This window comes from Salpingoeca rosetta (genome assembly GCF_000188695.1).
Source record: "Salpingoeca rosetta unplaced genomic scaffold supercont1.5, whole genome shotgun sequence".
NCBI lineage: Eukaryota > Choanoflagellata > Craspedida > Salpingoecidae > Salpingoeca > Salpingoeca rosetta.
The window spans coordinates 1,435,843-1,453,291 of record NW_004754929.1 but is presented as its reverse complement, the minus strand read 5'-3'; the positions used below and the strand labels follow the sequence as shown (position 1 = coordinate 1,453,291).

The following is a 17,449-nucleotide window of genomic DNA, read 5'->3' as shown; positions in this document are numbered from 1 at the left end:
GGGTGAAGCCCAGCTGTCAAGTCTGGCAACGTGCGCAGTAGATGCGCGTACGAAAATGGTGGTTGTCATATTGGCCGCGTGGCCATGGCGGGTGGTAAGCATCAATCGTCACGTTAGATCGCACAACACGATCTTCACTTTGTTGATTTCTTTGGGCGTGAGGTTGCCGAGTTTCGCCGGCTGTTTCAAAGTCGAAAATGGAGAGACACACGCGCGCACACGTGTGTGAGCAGCAGCAGCAGCAACAACACCAACAACAACAACAACAACAACACAAGCATCATGTACCTGTTCGTCGATGGGCGACCGCGACCGCGCGATTTTCTTCTGATGGCAACGGATGCGACGCAAGAAGTGAACAGCACACATTCATACACATCCACAAACACATATTCATACACATGCAAAACAAGAGCGTGAGCGCCCGCCAAGCGTGGCATCAGCAGCAACAGGGTGGATGGGGGGGGGGTGAATGCAGCACGCGAAGCGGTGGTGAGTGTATGTCAATGGTGCAACTCACGGTGAAGCCTTTGTGTTAGTGGTCGGAAGTGGTGGCTTCTGTCACGACGGGGGCAACACAGCGGCGCAAACACCACACAAAAGGGAGATGTTACGTGACTCAAAGAGTATTGCAGTGAAACAATCGCAGCAGATCACCAGAATCGACAGCCACAACGCCGACAACACCCACCGATGAAGACAGCAGCGGAGACGCTGTTGACGACAGCAACGATGAGGATGACGATGTTAGCGATGAGGGTGACGGGAACGGTGCAGCCAGCAGCCGCCGTTGCTGGCGGAGAGTTGCCCGAATCTGCTCTTTCAAGTTCTTTGGAAGCGACTGAGCAACGCAGACACGGCGGCAATGGTGAGCGTGAGAGAATATGCGTGTGCGTGCGTTCGATATCAGGTGTGTAAAACATATTGTGCGTGTGTACATGTACTCGTTTGTGCGTGTGTGTGTGTGTGTGTGTGTGTGGAACCTGTTTGCGTGCGTTGTAGATTTGATACTTGGCAAACAAGTCCTCAAGCTGCACCGTTGTGCGTGTGTGTGTGCGTGTGCGTCCGTTGTGTGTGTGTGCATGTGCGTGCGTGCGTGTGCATGTGCGTGCGTGCGTGTGTTGGAATGTAAAGCTGAGTCAGGTGTTTACGACGAATCAAACGTACCACAGGCCTGGCAGCATAAGGTGCACACATGAACAGCGCGGTGCTCACCTGTGTGTTGACGGTGTGAAGCTGCTGCTCGTGCTGCAGCTGCCGCCGTTCGCTCTCAAGATCGGCAGAGGACACGCGGGCGAGGAGGTGGTGGAGCCCCGACGACACAGCGTCGTCCTGAACACAAACACACACACACAAATACACACACACACACATACGCACGCACATTCGCACACATGTGAATGTGCAAAGACGACAGCAGGAGCAAAACCAGGAGAAGAGCCGCGGGGGGGGGGTGTGGTTGGATTTGTGAGCACAGGTGCATTGCTGGATGACGCATTGATTGGGTGTGGTGCGTTCCATGATAGCGAAGCAACATTCATCAAGTGGCGCAACATCATCAAGATGGTACAGGTTGACTGTACCTCGACTCGCAGTTCCGCCTGTGCACGCAGCAGTGCCGCCGTGACCTGGTGCACACACGCGCACAGCAGTTGGGGTGGTCGTGAATACAGAAGGCATGAGTAGTCGGGTACAACGAAACGCGTGGGGGAGGGGGAAGAGCACACGATGTTAGCCACGACGAACAGGTCTTACATGGACAGGTGGGGCAAGACACAGCAACACACACACACACACACACACACACACACACACACCTCGTCGTGTGGGAGAATGGACGGGAGGTGAATTGGCGCATGCTGCTCGTCATCATCGTCGTCATTGTCATCATTCTTCACATCACCACCATCGCCAGCTGTGGTTGTATGCGTAAGGTCGCGCGTGTGTGCCGTGAGCGATGTGTTGCGAGACGATGAAGACGACGAGGATGACGAGGATGACGATGTGGATGATTTGTCCGCGTCCGAATGGCTCATATTTCCTGCGGACACATGTGCGTGCGTATCGCCATTGATGTGCTCAGTGCAGTGCTGTTGCTGCGATGGTTGCGCTGTTGATATTGCGGAGGATAGAGCCGGATCGCCGCTCACGTCCATGATGACGTCATCACCATCGTCGTCGTCATCGTCATCATCTTCATCGTCAGTATCCACTGTGCATGTGCGCGTGAGTGTGTGTTGTGTACAGAGCATCAACACGAACACATGCGTGAGTGAACGCATGCCAATGTTTCAACGAACACAAGGCCAGTGAAGACAAGACACAACACCACAGCAGCAACGCATGCATGTGCTGAAGGAGCAGGAGCAGAAACAGCCGCCGCCGCACCTAAGGCGCCGAGTTTGTAGAGCTGGTCTGTGAGTGCAGAATCGAACGCCATTGCGTCTTCAGCGACGTCGCACAGCATCCCTTCGCGCGCCACCGGTCCGGATGGTGGCAGTGGTGATGAGGATGACGACAACGATTGGACGAGAGCCTGGGCGAGTGGTTGGCGGATGAACGCGCGCGGGTGGCAGTGAGTGGGTGAGTGAGTGAGTGAGTGAGTGAGTGAGTGAGTGAGTGAGTGAGTGGGTGAGTGAGTGAGTGGGTGAGTGAGTGAGTGAGTGAGTGAGTGAGTGAGTGAGTGAGTGAGTGAGTGAGTGAGTGAGTGAGTGAGTGAGTGAGTGTGTGAGTGAGTGAGTGAGTGAGTGAGTGAGTGAGTGAGTGAGTGAGTGAGTGAGTGAGTGTGTGAGTGAGTGAGTGAGTGAGTGAGTGAGTGAGTGCGTGCAAAGTTGTGATTGCGTACTGTGGTGCACGTGTGTCGTGGTGGGAGTGCACTCACCTCTTCATTGAAGACGCATGGCTGTGACTTTTTCGACTGGTCCGGCACCAGCGTCTGGTGATAGAAAGACATTGTCCAATGTGTGCACGTGCGCGTGCATGTGTACACGTGTGCCAATATGCATGCACGCGTATGGTAAGACACAAGAAGAGTGCAGGTGCGAGTGAGTTACAGAGAGTCACATGTATGTTTGAGCGAACATGAATGTGTGGGAGCGTTTAGGTGCATGGGAAAATGCGTACATGTGTAAAACGTGCACGTGTACAAATGTGTGTGTGTGTGTGTGTGTGTGTGTGTGTGTGTGTGTGTGTGTGTGTGTGTGTGTGTGTGTGTGTGCGCGCGCGCGCGCTCGTACCCCGAGGAGGCGGAGGGCGAGCGTGGACGGCTGAATGGAGTTGATGTGCACGCGACGATGCGCGATGGACTGATGAACAGACACACACACAAGTACTTGCGATGGTGAGTACATGCCACAGGTCTGACGGGAAAATTACGAGTGGCGTGAAGCTGTTCATTGCAGCACACAGACACGCAGACACACAGACACACAGACACACACACAGACACACACACACATCTACATGCACGAACCGGCACATTGCGGGGAAGGTTGCTTGGTCGCGCTTGCCGCCCCTCGGGTGACGGCAGCTCGCTAAACATGATTGGCATGATTGGTGGGGGGGGGTGGGGGGGGGGATGATGGTGATGAGGCGAGGAAGAAGGAAGTGGATCTCTGTGTTCAAACGAACACCTGAAGGTGGAGGGGGGGGGGGCAACATGCACAAACATGCCTACAAGCGTGCACACACACACACAGACACCGACACACACACAGACACACAGACACACAGACACACAGACACACAGACACACAGACACACACACACGCATGCGTGAGGGAACTCACAAGTACTTGTCTGCGTCCGCGCAGGCCTCGTCGCTCAGGGCGCGAAGAGCAGCAATGTCAGCCGTTGTCGGCACTAAATCCACACATGCGCACGTGTGTGAAAGGAAGAGGAGAGAGGTCAGGGAACACCAGCGGGTTTCGTGCGTGCGTGTGTGCGTGTACATGCGTGTGTGTGTGCGTGCGAGTGTGTGTGTGTGTGTGTCCGCACCTGCAAAGTACTCTGCGACTTCTTGCCAGAACGGGTGCTCCGGCAGCTTGGGCCTAAGCCAACAAACACACAAATACACAGACACAGACACACACAGACGCACAGACGCACAGACACACACACACACACACAGACACAGACACAGACACAGACGCACAAACACACGAACCACGGAAATATCAAGGTGAGAAGACATCGCACTGTGCAAACGCAACCAGAAAGCAGCACACGAAAACGATGATAGTGCCAGCGCTGTTCACAACAATGAGACTGCGTTCAACACTGTGGTTGCACACTGTCCAGACAGTGCTATGACCATGATGATGCCGGGGTGACACGCGTACCGCTGTGCTCGTTCAGCCGCCTCCGCTGCCTTGGTCTGCGTCAGCGCCTTGCCAGACTTTGAGTTGCGCTTCTGGCCCGATATGACCTTTGCACGCTTGCTCTGTTGGTCGTGCAGGTTGAGGGGCGTGCAAGCATGAGTGATTGCGAGAATGGACTGATGACAGCAGGCACACGCACAGACGTTAACATACGCACACACGCATGCACACATATGCACGCACGTTCTTCGATGGGCTGGCGTGTGCTGCTGAATTGGTGCTTGTCCGCCGCTACACATCAAACATCAAGCAAGGGTCAGGGAGCGTGAGATCCGCAAGTCACCTCCCTGTGACTGTGATTCGTGCATGTACATTCACAAACAAACAAACAAATACACACACACACACACATACACACATGGGCGTACAACCCCACCTTTCCGCTGGCGGCTTTGGAGGATGCCTTCTTTGAGGACGACTTTGATTTGGATGCCTTTGGTTTTGCGGCCTGATACTCTGGTGCTTTCTTGTGCACAACTTTCTTCATACGCATCTTCGCTTCGTTCATCAGGTTGGAGTACACATTGTGCAGCTCATCGTGGACCACCCTTGCATTACAATCATGCATGTGTGTGTGCGTGTGTGGATGCGTGTGAGTGCGTGTGCGTGTGTGAATGCGTGTGAGTGCGTGTGCACGTGTGAATGCGTGGAATATGTGAGCAAGTGTGCGGTAAGCGACAAAGGTGCAACGGATGCACTCGATTTCCAAGCATCATATTTCCAGTTGCGTGCGTCTGGTGGCTCTACTCACCCCATGAACTTGTCGTAGTCCTGGGCTGCCCGTACTTGCTTTTGTTGCAGCGGGATGAGTGCTTGCTCCAAGTATTTCTGCGTGTGATGAGCAGCGCAACAGCAGCAGCAGCAGCAACAGCAGCAACAGCAGCAACATCAGCACACTGTGAACGCTCGCCTTGATTGATGGAGGTGTCCGCGGCGGGTGCAAGCGCACATGACTCAATCGCTGCAAGGTTGCACCCTGCGAGCGAGCCACGCCATAAAAGAGGCAAGGGCAACCACCAACACACGCACCTTTATTCCTTCCAGCTCTTGAACGCTCGTCTTCATAAGCCGTTCAGCATCGTACTCTCCGCTTGTTAGTGCGCGGTCCATGTCTGCCCGTGCGTGTCTGTCCGTGTGTGTGAGTGTGTGGTTGTGTATGGGTGTTGTGTGGTGGCTGTTGATGGCGCTTGGCGGATGTGTTTGCGGAAATTTATCAGATATAGTTAACAAAAGTCGGCGGAAGGACAACAGCCGCGAATGAACAATCATGCATGGATGGTGAACAATCATGCGTGTTTGCATTGCGCCAGCTGTTGCACGCCGCCGCAGCAGCAGCAGTGGTGGTGTCAAGTGCTGTGCGCAGTGTTAAACAAGCAGTCTCGAACAGTCACATCACTTCAAGCGAGCCGTCAAGCAGGCAAGTTGAAGGGGGACGGGGAGAAAAAAAGAAGAAGAAGTAACCAATCCTTGGCATCTGGCCTCTCACGTCGTGCAACACACACAGAAGGGTAAACACACATACAGATACAGACAGACAGACAGACAGACAGACAGACAGACAGACAGACAGACAGACAGACAGACAGACAGACGCACACACACACATACAGAAACAGACAGACACACACATACAGAAACAGACACACACACACACACACACACACACACACACAGAACGACGTGTTAGCTGCCGTTGAGGAGAGAGACGGCAATGCCGATAACGGAGCCAACCTGCAGGCCAAGCCAGATGAGCTGGCCAACCGTGCTGCAGGCAAGCACGTGCGACTTGCGACACGACTCCTGCGCGTATCTGCTCAGCGCAACAATGCCCGCGCCGGAGAGCACCGCGCCCAGCGCATACCACGTGACAATGATGGCGTTGTTCTTGTCCCACGACGTGATAAAGTAGAAGCACGTGTGCTGGCATTGCACATATGCCACGACGCCCGCAAGAAACACAATCTGCGACAGCACCAGCAGCACCAGCGTTGCCGGCGCACGGAACATGCGGTTCAGCCACTTGACGCCAGACGTCTGCTCCGGTATCGCCCTGCGTGTTGTTGTTGTTGTTGTTGTTGTTGTTGTTGTTGTTGTTGTTGTTGTTGTTGTTGTTGTTGTTGTTGTTGGTGTGTGGTGAGTGAATTGAGATGTGTGCGTGAAAGATATTGTCTCTGCTGGCACTCAAGACAGCTGCCTCTATGCTCAGCAAATACTCCACGCCTCACACAGCGTCGCAGCAACACGCACGCGCGCACACACACACACAGCCACAACTCCAACGCAATGCCACACACACGCACAGCCACGACACAGACACACACACATATATGCACCCATCTCCACCTTCCCCTGTTCGGCACCGCGCACCTGCCGATGAAGCTTGAGATGGAGAATGAGATGAGGGCGACAGTGTCCAGGTTGCGCGACCAAAACGCCGTGTCGTCAATGGGCGTGAGGTGCGGGCTTGTGGCGCAGGCAAACGACATCACGGCAGATATGATCACCTCTGCGCCAACCGTGACAATGACGGGCCAGAGGCGGCGCGCAGTAAGGCGCGGCGGCGGCTGCTGCTGCACAGCGCGCTGGGCGGCCGTCTCACACGTGGCGCAGCAGTTGGTAATGCCTTCCTCCTCAGCAGCGCGGAAAATGGCGTGGCGGACAACATACAGCAGAGCTGCCAGGCTCAGCACAAGCATTGCCGCAGCACACGGGAACACAACCTGCACACGTGCAACAGATGACCATTGGGGGGGGGGGAGGTGTAGATGTGAGGTAAAGAGACAACGAGAACAAAGTATGAGTGAGTGTGAGTGTGCGTGTGTGTGTGAGTGTGAGTGAGTGTGAGTGTGCGTGTGTGTGTGTGTGAGAGAGAGTGAGAGAGCATGTGTGAGTGAGAGAGAGTGTGTCTGGTTCTTTGTCTCGCCCACCACCTCTTCCTTCCCATATTCAGTCCTGGTCACCTCGATGGAGAAGAGGGTGATGTTGTAGGACTGTGTGCTCGACTTGGCCTTGAGCATGCGCGGGATGAGGAACAGCTGGATCATTGTCGGCGTGCTAATCCCAAACGCCGCCCCCATCAGCTGGTACGACGTCGTCCCTGTGTGTGTGTGTGTGTGTGTGTGTGTGTGTGTGTGTGTGTGTGTGTGTGTGTGTGTGAGTCAGCATGAATGGCTGGAGCATCACAAAACAGAGTGCAAGTATCAAGGAGCGTGCACGTGCAGCAGCATGGCGCCTCCCTGCACACACACACACACACACACACACACACACACACACACACACACACACACACACACACACCTACCTCGGCAGGACGGGTATCGGGAGAAGAGGGCTGAGCACGCAGCGACAAAGCTCTGGGAGAGGCCCGTGGTGACACCGTTGACCGCCACCAGCACATACAGGACAACAGACGACACCTAGCCACGACAGCGATGTTGGGGAGTGTGAGTGTGCAGCAACTGGTGAACGCACCATGTTTGACTGAGAACAAGGAAAAAAAAGGTGGCGGATGGTGATGTACACATGTACACCGCGAGCACAATCGCATCTTGTGCATCCACTTGTTCACAGATGCAGCCGACAGACGCAGGCACATGGTGAAACAAGAAAGCCAGCACGCGAACCTGCACGCCCTTGAAGACGAGAACGGGGAAGAGGATGCAGAGGGCGAGCATGTACACGTGCGTCACAAAGATGGTGTACAGCGCACCGCGCGCACTGTCCGTTGCCTGCGGCCAGCACACCCTGCACATGTGATTACAGGTGCCATTGTGAGAGAGCAGAGCACAGCGGACGTGAATTGAAGATGATGCAGTCGGTCGTTCAGAGAAACGCAAAATCGCGTCCATGGACGCACGCAAGAACTCACGCCCGACCCACATGGACAAGCAGACAGACACACGCACACAGAGACGTGCACGTACACACGGATACAAAGAGACAGACGTGCACGTACACACATGCACACACACACACACACACACACACAAACACACGCACATGACGATCATGGTGAGTAGCCAGGGGATGTTTTGGGCCAATCCGAGACGGGAGATCACGGCTTTGCCTGGTTATGGACAGCCCAATTGAGAAAAAAAGTGAGCACTGGGCGTGCAGTCAGGGCTCACAGCAACCACGCCGGGAAGTGCGACTGTAGAGTTTGGTGCACTCACCTTCAATTGTCTCAAAGTATGCCACAGACATGTATATTGCGTTCCAGCTGGTCATCACCACATGACGCGTTTATCGTGCGTGGTCGACGAGCAATCGTCGTGTGAGCTGACAGAAAGCAACCTTCCACAGGAGCAAGGTCTTGTGCAAGTACAGGCACAAGCGCAAGTCCGCACAAATGTGTCTGCTCACACGCGAGCACATGCACACAGACGGACACTTATACTCATGTACACACAGAGTCACGTACACAAGTCACACACAAACACAGTCATACTCATGTACACACACACACACACACACAGAGTCACGTACACAGTCATGTGCACAGTCAGACACAGTCACACCCACCTGATGTCGGATGCGGATCCTAAACTGAAGAAGGCCGCCAAGGGCCATTTGGCGGCGGCGCCGGCCGTGGCGGCTGCCTCAATGGATGCCACAGAGGCGCGTGGACGACGACGTTGCCGTTGCGCTTGTGTTTGTCCTTCAACAAGCCATTGGTCCTCATCAGTCTGATTGATGTCCAGGCCCTCCGATGGGAACACGCTGGTGAGGCCATCACCATCATCACGACCAGCATCATCGCCATCGTCATCATCTTCGACACTGGGCACGCCACGCTGGCGCACCTCGACTGTATTGTGCTGTTGATGCTGGCCATAAGGGAGAAGCGGCGTCGTCTCATCATCCGCATCGCCATGCTTGCATGCTTTGCTGGTGCTGGTGCTGGCGCAGCTGCCACCACTGAGACACCCGTGCCGACATCGACGCCCGCCGCCGCCTTTCATGATGATGTGCGATGACGCTGGCTTGTGCTGTCAGGACTGCCATCAACACGCGGGCACACTCTTCTGCCTCGCCTCCTGGCTTCATTCACTCGCAGGGCCACAAACTACGAGACGTCCGTGTCACCACCACGAGGAGCGAAGCAAGCGAGCAAGCCTTTAAGCGGGCGAGGAAGGCAGCGACCTCCAATCAATCCATACACACCAATCAACAATCAACAACAACACAAGCAACGAATGAATGAAATGATGACAACAGACAGCAGAAAGCGCACAAGTTGCTGATCGCTCCTTCCTGTTGTCCTTTGGGCAATTTTGACTTTGCTGCAAGGCAAACTTGCCTTCCATTCACGTGGAAGCAGCAAGCACAGCCAGTAAGCACAACAGCAGCAGCAGCCTCACCCGAGCACCAGCACCAGCAGCACATCATCACAGCAAGAGGAGCATCAGACAAGCACAGCCACCGCAAACAGCCCCAACATCACCAGTGACGATAACGACTACAACACAGCATACGTGTGTGATCCACAGCGATGCAGAGGATAGGGTCATTTGTGAGCCGGCGCATGTGGCAGCCGCTGCGACGGGAGGTGACGGCGATTGCACGCGATTACAAGGACGTGCTGGTGGACATGTGGAAGGATGTTGGTGAGCGGCCCATGTCGGCGGCAATCAAGGCATATGCGGCAGGGGCAGTCGTCTGGGCCAGCAACGTTGCGCCAGATATGCTCGAGTACAGGCAACAACTGGCAGAGGCAAGCAATGACCTCGGGGAAGTGTCCGACTTCATCAGAAGAAAGGCCTCCTTCGAGCATGTTGCCAAGCGCATGGATCTGATCGCAACCGAGCGCCTCGACTACGTCTGGGCCGGCCCAGTCTCCCTGATCCTTGAGCGCGACCACGAGAAACACCTGAAACTCTTCAAAGCGACCAGCACACCCTGGGTGCAGTTCATTGCCTCCTTGCCCAGCAGAGTACTCGATGTTGGTTTCAACCACAGATGGCTCTGGCTCGAAACCGCCATGATCGACTACGACATCCCCGAGGACATGGACGACAAGTAAGCTGGCCCTCAAAAACACACAGCGCTTCTATCAGGATCCTGTAGCCATGGCTTTGTTGCGTGTGGACACACCATCCTTTGTACATATGATGGTGTGCCCGCACTTGCGTGTTTAGACAGCAGCTCCTTCACAGAATGCATTCTGTGGTGTTTGTGTGCATGTGTCTGCGTCTCCCTGTGTGTGTGTGTGTGTGTGTGTGTGTGTGTGTGTGTGTGTGTGTGTGTGTGTGTGTGTGTGTGTGTGTGTGTGTGTGTGTGCGCGTTCGTGTGTTGAACAACACACACAGTGACCGGATGCTTCCACACGGGAAAGACAAGGCAAGGCAAACACGCACACACACACACGCACACACAGAGCCATTAACACACATAATGCCTCACCAGGAGGCCGCGGTTGTGTGCACAGGTGAAGTATCGGCCGTGTGTTGGGTGCGCGCCGTCGCAGTCGCCCGTCGCCTGCACCCAGTGTAGGCAGCAGCAGCAGCAGCAGCGGTGACGTGTGTGAGTGCTCGTGAGTGCTCGTGTGTGTGTTCGTGTGTGTGTGTGTGTGTGTATGTGTGTGTGTGTACGTGTGTACGTGTGCACTCTCCCTCTCCCTCTCCCTCTCCCTCTCCCTCTGCCTCTCTGTCGGCAATACCTCGTTGAGCTCAACGCCGATGAGCTTCACACCGCCATCAACGCGACTCCGCCCGTAAAATCTGGCGCCACACACGCACAACAGCGGAGACGAGGAAGCAGCGATATGAGACGTGGCGCGATGATGGTCATCATCGGCGCAACAGCAGCAGCAGCAGCAGCAACAACAACAACAACAACAACAACAAACACAGCAGCAGCAACAGCAGCAGCAGCAACAACAACAAACACAGCAGCAGCAACAGCAACGACAAACACAGCAACAACAAACGCAGCAGAGCAACAACAAACACGAAAAAGGCCGGTTACAAGTCAAAGCAAATCGAAGCATGAAGCAACCAACACCAACCAAGCCAGACCAAGCAACCAAGCAGCCAAACAATACACCACGTGCCGACCTGAGGGTGCCGAGGCCGTGGCCCGCGACAAAGACGGTGTGTCCCGGCTGCAGCGCGCTCATCTTCACAGACGCCGTCCGGCCACTGTTGCCACTTTCAAACGCACTGCTCGCGTCCACACGCGCGCGCCCGCGTGCACGACCATCCCTGTACACACCATCACTGCTGCGTGGGCGGTCCCCGCTTTCGCCAACACCACGTGCACTGGCGCCACCGCACGTGTGGTCACCACCACCACCACTCCCGATGATGTTGCTGTCTTGGTCGTTGGGGTTTCCGCGAGGTGTGGCGCGTGCAGCCGCTGCTGTGGCCGCTGTCGCGCTGTGTGTATTGGTGGTTCGCTTCGGCGACACAAAGATGATTTCGCGTGCCGTTTTCCTCTCCTCATGTTGTGGTTGTTGTTGTTGTTGTTGTTGTTGTTGTTGTTGTTGTTGTTGTTGTTGTTGTTGTTGTTGTTGTTGTTGTTGTTGTTGTTGTTGTTGTTGTTGTTCCAAATCTCACCTCGCCCTTCTTGATAGCACTGCTGGCGGTCGACGGCGGTGGCCTGTCGCTGTCTCGCGCACACTGCTGGCGGTCGACGGCGGTGGCCTGTCGCTGTCTCGCGCACGTGAGACTCCATCGCCGCCCTGCCCGCAGCAGACAAAGTACATGCCGGCTGTCTGTTTTGCCTTGCGTCTTCGGCGTGGCAGCGGCTGCGACGGCGTCATTCCCTTGCGTCTTCGGCGTGGCAGCGGCTGCGACGGCGTCATTCCACGCTGCACCGCAGTTGCCAGCACATCCACGTCCCGCGTCAACAGCTGCGCTGCCACGCGCTTCCGCTCCTCGGCAACTTCGTTGTTGTCGTCGCCGCCGTCTGCTTGCTCGCCGTTGGGGGACCGCTGGTCGCGCAGGTATCCTTTGCTTCGCAGCGCATCCAAGATGACCCGGCACGCCTTGACCAGCTCGTTGGACAGGTAGCTTGACGCATAGAAGCTCTCGCACTGGCACAAACAACAAAAAAGAGCAAAGCGCGATGCAGACGGCAGTTACATCAATGTGTGTATGTGTATGTGCACGTGTGTGTGTGAATATGTGTTTGTGCTTGCGTTTGCATGTGTGGCGAGACAGCGAGGCGAGGACTTCTTGTCACAACACGCGTGCCCAAACAGCCACGGCCACAGCCACAGCCACGGACACGGCCACATAGACTCACCAGCATGGACACACGCAAAGACACACATATATACACACACATGCACAATACCTCGAAGATGTGGGCGGTGCAGGTGATGTTGTCGGCATCGAGAGAGGCGACAATGTAGCACACCATGGGTCCATAGTCTGCCACGGCTGCAATTTGCGCCAGTTGGTGTGTGAGCCCCTGTCTCCCTTCATCGCGCACGGGCCATGCAAATGCGCGACCACGACGACATGACACCTGGAACAGCAGCCATTTCGCACAGCCGTGCCTGAACTTTTCCTTGCTGCGATACGCCAAAATGTTGCGAATCGATGACACGCATGTGGCGCTGGTTGGCGGGTTGGATACGCTCAGGTTTGGCAGCGGCAAGCGACCGTGGTACTTGACAGTGTGCAGCTCCGAATCTGGAATCAGCTCCTCTGGCGACAACACAATCTCCCTCACACCCCTTGCCCCCTGCTCACGCTGTTGTTGTCCTTGTTGCTCTTGTTGTTGTTGCTCTTGTTGTTGTTGTTGTTCTTCTTCTTCCTGTTGTTGTTGCTGCTGCTGTTGTTGTTGTTGTGCCGGTGAGATGGCAGGGGATTGTTGCCCGGCTGCGCCACGTGCCACGCGCTGCTCATCCTGTGCTTGCGCAGCCTGTGGCGCTGCTTCTTGTTGTTGTCGTGGTGGGTGTGGGTGTGCACCCACATCCACACCTTGCGCATCCATCGTTTCGTCCTCCCTCGACCAGTTGGAAAATTCATAAAGATCATAAACAATCGTCACAACTCGCGTTGGGATGATGGAGGCTGCGGCAAAGACCATCTTCAGTGCAGGGCTGGAAGCAGTCAAGCCAGGCAACCTCCTGCACCACGCCCTTGAGCTCCAGGTGCCGATGATCATGCGTATCATGCGTGTCATGCATATGTGTACATGTGATTGGATGAGCTGTTGTTGACTTGTTTGTCTCTGTGGCACGCAGCGCTGCTGAATGCACGGCACTGTGCATGCAGCCCTGAGCGATCGTGCAAACGCACATGTGTTCACATCCGAGTGCACTGTCACATGCAGAAGTGCGCTGGGGAGGATGGGGAGACCGTGTTGGATTTGGTAACGGCTGTGCCTTCTATAGACGGTGCGCCAGCCCACCTTCGCATCAACCCAAGGAGAACGCTGTGGCTGCTCGGGTTTGGCAAAGCTGTCTTGCCAATGGCAACGCACCTCCACGCGTTGCTTTGCACCGAAATACCCAACATCAAAGGTGTGCACGCATGTGTTTGTGTGAGTGAGTGAGTGAGCGTGCGTATGCGTATGTGTCCGTGTGCATATGTGTTTGTTTGAGTGAGTGAGTGAGTGAGTGAGTGAGTGAGTGTGCGCATGCGTATGTGTGCGTATGCGTATGTGTGCGTGTGCGTGTGTGCGTATGTGTGCGTGTGCATGTGTGTTTGTTTGTTTGAGTGAGTGAGTGAGTGTGCTTGTGTTGTGTCAGGTGGTGGATATGAGTGCCTGAAAACCGTGAGGCAGAGGGGGTGCGTGAAATTACACTCTGACGACCGCCTTTCACCCATCGCCTCTTCTCCGTGTGAAGGTCATTTGAATGTGCCAGCTGGCACTGCCATCCCAGCTGACATGGACAACGTGCAAATTGTGGCCTGTGGTGCCAACAACTTGCCTGATGATGGATCCGTCGCAGCGACAGACCAGCTACTGCAAACCATGCACGCCATTCATCCTGTATGTTCAACTATGCAGCGTGTGATGTATGTTAGTCGCCCTCTTCTGGTCGCTGCACGCGCACACATGATGAAAGCACAGCCCTGGTACACCTGTGACAGAAAGCATCAGCGACTCACGATTGCGTGTTGTGCTGTGCTGTGCTGTGTTGTGCCTCGTGTTCTTGTTCTCTTTCTCGTTACTGTCGTCGTTCCCCACCCCCTGTGCAAAGGAAGACGCGGTAGTTCTGCTCATCTCTGGTGGCGGCTCTGCGCTGCTGGTTCGCCCGTCCACGGGCATCACTCTCCCAGACTACGCCGCCACCGTCAAGGCCCTCGCCAACAACGGCGCAGATATCCACGTGAGTCTTTGAGTTAGTTTGAGAGAGAGAGAGAGACAGTATGTGTGCGAGTGTCAAAATTTTAGTGAGTGAGTGAGATTGTGAGTGAGTGGGACGCAGCTCCATTGACTGTCAATTCACACCTGCTTGTGGGTTGTGCCCACGCACATTTCATGCAGGAGCTCAACTGCGTTCGCAAGCACATGTCAGATGTCAAGGTACACACACACACACACACACACACACACACACACACACACACACACACACACACACACACACACACATACACACATTTGCTTGGCTCTGCTATCCAGTCGTGATTCCCGCACAATGGCCATCACAGCTTTGTTCCTGCCGTGTTCCTGCCGTGTTCCTGCCGCGCACCTCACATTCCCCACCCACCTCTGTCTCCCTTCTTCAACTGTCCACGCAGGGCGGCCGGCTTGCACGTGCTCTGCCAACGGGGTCGCGTGTGCTGGCGCTCGTTGTCTCCGATGTCGTTGGTGATGACCTCAGCACCATCGCCTGCGGCCCAACCGTCCCAGATGGTGCAATATGAGTGCATATTGTGTGTGTGTGTGTTGTGTGTATGTTGTGTGTATGTTGTGTGTGTTGTGTGTGTGTGTTGTGTGTGTGTTGTGTACTTGTACGTGTCATGGTGAGTGTACCTTCTTGCTGCGGCCGCGTGTAATGGTGTGTGTGTGCCCGTTGTGCTGCTACTGCTGCTGTTGTTGTGTATGTATCATGCTCGCTCATGAACGAAGCCGTGTGCATGCTCTCCACCATGTCCAACACAGACACGACCTTTGCTGACGCGTGGGCAGTCATCGAACGATTTCAACTCCAAGAATTGCTCCCTGTATCTGTCGTTGCACACATGCGCAAAGGTCCGGGACAAACCAGCGCTCTTCTTGCATGCGCGTGTTGTGTATGGCAGCTGCGTGTGTGGAGCTCTGTGTGCGTGCATGCGTGTGTGTGTGTGTGTGTGTATGTGTGTGTGTGTGTGAATGCCGCTCCACAACACCGCCGCCACTCCATGACTCCACCACCACCGTCACCGCTGCAGGCCTGTGTGGGGAGGAGCCCGACAGCCCCGGCAGCGACGACGCGTGCTTCCGTAGCCGCTGCATTGCACACGTTCTCATCGGCACAAACGCGACTGCACTTGACGCCTGCCAGCACACCGGTACGTGCCATGTTGTCCGTGTGTGTCTATGTCTGTGCGTGTGTGTGTGTGTGTGTGTCGGGTGTGTGTGTGCGTGTGTCGGGTGTGTGCGGGTGTGTGTCGGTGTGTGTGTGTGTGTTTGTCTATACATCTGTCTGCGTTCCTCATGTCCAACCTGATCCGTCAACACTTATCCCCTCCCCCCCCCCACACACACATGTTTTGTTGCGTGCAGCGGAGAAGTTTGAGCAGTATGCCGTGATCCGCTTGCCCGCGCCAATCACGGGTTTCGTGAGCGATGTCGCACAGCATCTCGTGTCGCAAATCCCTTCTTGGACACAGCGGTGCGTTGCTTGCAGGCACACACACATGCATAGGTTTGCGCACACAAACACGTTTTACACACGAATACATGCTCGCACACATTACCGTCATGCACCCACCACCACGACCGAGACACTCAACTCACTTCCCTTCTTGTGTTCCCCACCACAACAACCCCCCGTCCACCACGCTATCACATCATGACGATGCACTGTGTCGCTCGTGTAGCACCAAGTACGCGTGTGTGCTCGCTGGCGGCGAGACTGTCGTGAAAGTTAACGGCGCCGGACGCGGCGGTCGCAACCAGGTGCACTTGCATATGTGCTTCTGCGTTTATGCGTGCACGTGTGTGTGTGTGTGTGTGTGTGTGTGTGTGTGTGTGTGTGTGTGTGTGTGTGTGTGTGTGTGTGTGTGTGTGTGTGTGTGTGTGTGTGTGTGTGTGTGTGTGTGTGTGTGTGTGCGTCGGTTTCCTTGTGGGTGTCTTGGACACTCATGAACATTGGGTGTGGCTGCATCTCACCACAATGTCTGCCATCCCCCTTTCCCTCCCCGTCAACAGGAGCTGGCAATGCACGTCGCACGCCACCTCCACCTGCAGAACACATCATCACCATCATCGTCGTCGTCATCGTCGCCTCGTGTCGTGTTCCTGAGCGGAGGGACAGATGGGCAGGACGGACCAACGCCAGCAGCCGGCGCCGTCGCAGACACACACTCGTGGGAAGGGGGGCAAGCGCAGGGGCTTGAGCCAGACAAACTGTTGCAGAACAACGACTCGCACGCGTTCTGGTCGCAGCTTGACCAGGGGCAGCACTTGCTCACACCGGGACTGACAGGGACCAACGTCATGGACATAATCGTGTTGATCGTCGCACCACAGGAGTGCACGCGCGACACCTGACGCGCTGACACCTGACATGCCATGTTTGTAGGAGGTGGTTAGAACAGGTCGGCTGTGGCTGCGGTGGTGATGGTGTGACGGCCGACGCATACATGGAAGACATTCCCTTCATTGCACCGCTCCCTGTTGGCACCCTCCTCTCTCACACACTGTTTGTAACACACAGGGGCACTTGGGGATGCATGATTGCGACGGTTGAGATTGAGGTTTCGGCGAAATTTTTAAACAAACCAACAGCAGCAGTGGCTGGTGGTTCGGGCATTCGTACATGCATGGGATGAAACACAAAACAAAGAAAGCAAGCGAGCAGAAGGTTACTTTAAACCATAGATCATTCATCCCACACACAGGTACACAAAACAACACACGCACACACAACATCACGCAAGCACAAACACACAATTCAA

The 17,449-nt window shown here is 55.3% G+C and overlaps 5 protein-coding genes across 5 annotated transcripts; 2 read left to right on the top strand and 3 right to left on the bottom strand.

Moving 5' to 3' along the window:
• Positions 1-535: 535 nt before the first annotated feature.
• On the bottom strand, positions 536-5,572 carry PTSG_02384 (uncharacterized protein; the record flags this gene model as incomplete). Its single annotated transcript, XM_004996817.1, has 15 exons — positions 5,409-5,572; positions 5,131-5,207; positions 4,756-4,927; positions 4,341-4,441; positions 3,997-4,049; positions 3,789-3,861; positions 3,473-3,533; positions 3,237-3,305; positions 2,882-2,935; positions 2,389-2,536; positions 1,818-2,212; positions 1,584-1,628; positions 1,164-1,332; positions 692-841; positions 536-558 (listed from the first exon to the last, which is right to left on the bottom strand). The coding sequence occupies exons 1-15, from the start codon at positions 5,487-5,489 to the stop codon at positions 536-538; spliced, it is 1,671 nt and encodes a 556-aa protein (XP_004996874.1). The 5' UTR covers positions 5,490-5,572.
• A 490-nt stretch (positions 5,573-6,062) lies between these two features.
• Positions 6,063-8,807, bottom strand: PTSG_02383 (uncharacterized protein; the record flags this gene model as incomplete). Its single annotated transcript, XM_004996816.1, has 7 exons — positions 8,555-8,807; positions 8,382-8,448; positions 8,006-8,126; positions 7,684-7,798; positions 7,340-7,476; positions 6,747-7,099; positions 6,063-6,429 (listed from the first exon to the last, which is right to left on the bottom strand). Exons 1-7 carry the CDS (start codon positions 8,607-8,609, stop codon positions 6,063-6,065), a joined length of 1,215 nt encoding a protein of 404 aa, XP_004996873.1. The 5' UTR covers positions 8,610-8,807.
• An 825-nt stretch (positions 8,808-9,632) lies between these two features.
• PTSG_02382 (uncharacterized protein) lies at positions 9,633-10,602 on the top strand. The gene has a single exon (XM_004996815.1). It carries the CDS (start codon positions 9,874-9,876, stop codon positions 10,402-10,404), a length of 531 nt encoding a protein of 176 aa, XP_004996872.1. The 5' UTR covers positions 9,633-9,873; the 3' UTR covers positions 10,405-10,602.
• Positions 10,603-10,763: 161 nt separating this feature from the next.
• Positions 10,764-13,325, bottom strand: PTSG_02381 (uncharacterized protein; the record flags this gene model as incomplete). The annotated part of the gene is made up of 5 exons (XM_004996814.1): positions 10,764-10,859; positions 11,041-11,101; positions 11,438-11,933; positions 11,973-12,417; positions 12,681-13,325. 5 exons carry the CDS (start codon positions 13,323-13,325, stop codon positions 10,764-10,766), a joined length of 1,743 nt encoding a protein of 580 aa, XP_004996871.1.
• Positions 13,326-13,384: 59 nt separating this feature from the next.
• On the top strand, positions 13,385-17,345 carry PTSG_02380 (uncharacterized protein). Its single transcript, XM_004996813.1, has 11 exons — positions 13,385-13,485; positions 13,668-13,857; positions 14,185-14,330; positions 14,542-14,670; positions 14,829-14,867; positions 15,086-15,200; positions 15,450-15,539; positions 15,719-15,838; positions 16,053-16,161; positions 16,370-16,448; positions 16,701-17,345. Exons 1-11 carry the CDS (start codon positions 13,396-13,398, stop codon positions 17,040-17,042), a joined length of 1,449 nt encoding a protein of 482 aa, XP_004996870.1. The 5' UTR covers positions 13,385-13,395; the 3' UTR covers positions 17,043-17,345.
• The last annotated feature ends 104 nt before the right edge of the window (positions 17,346-17,449 follow it).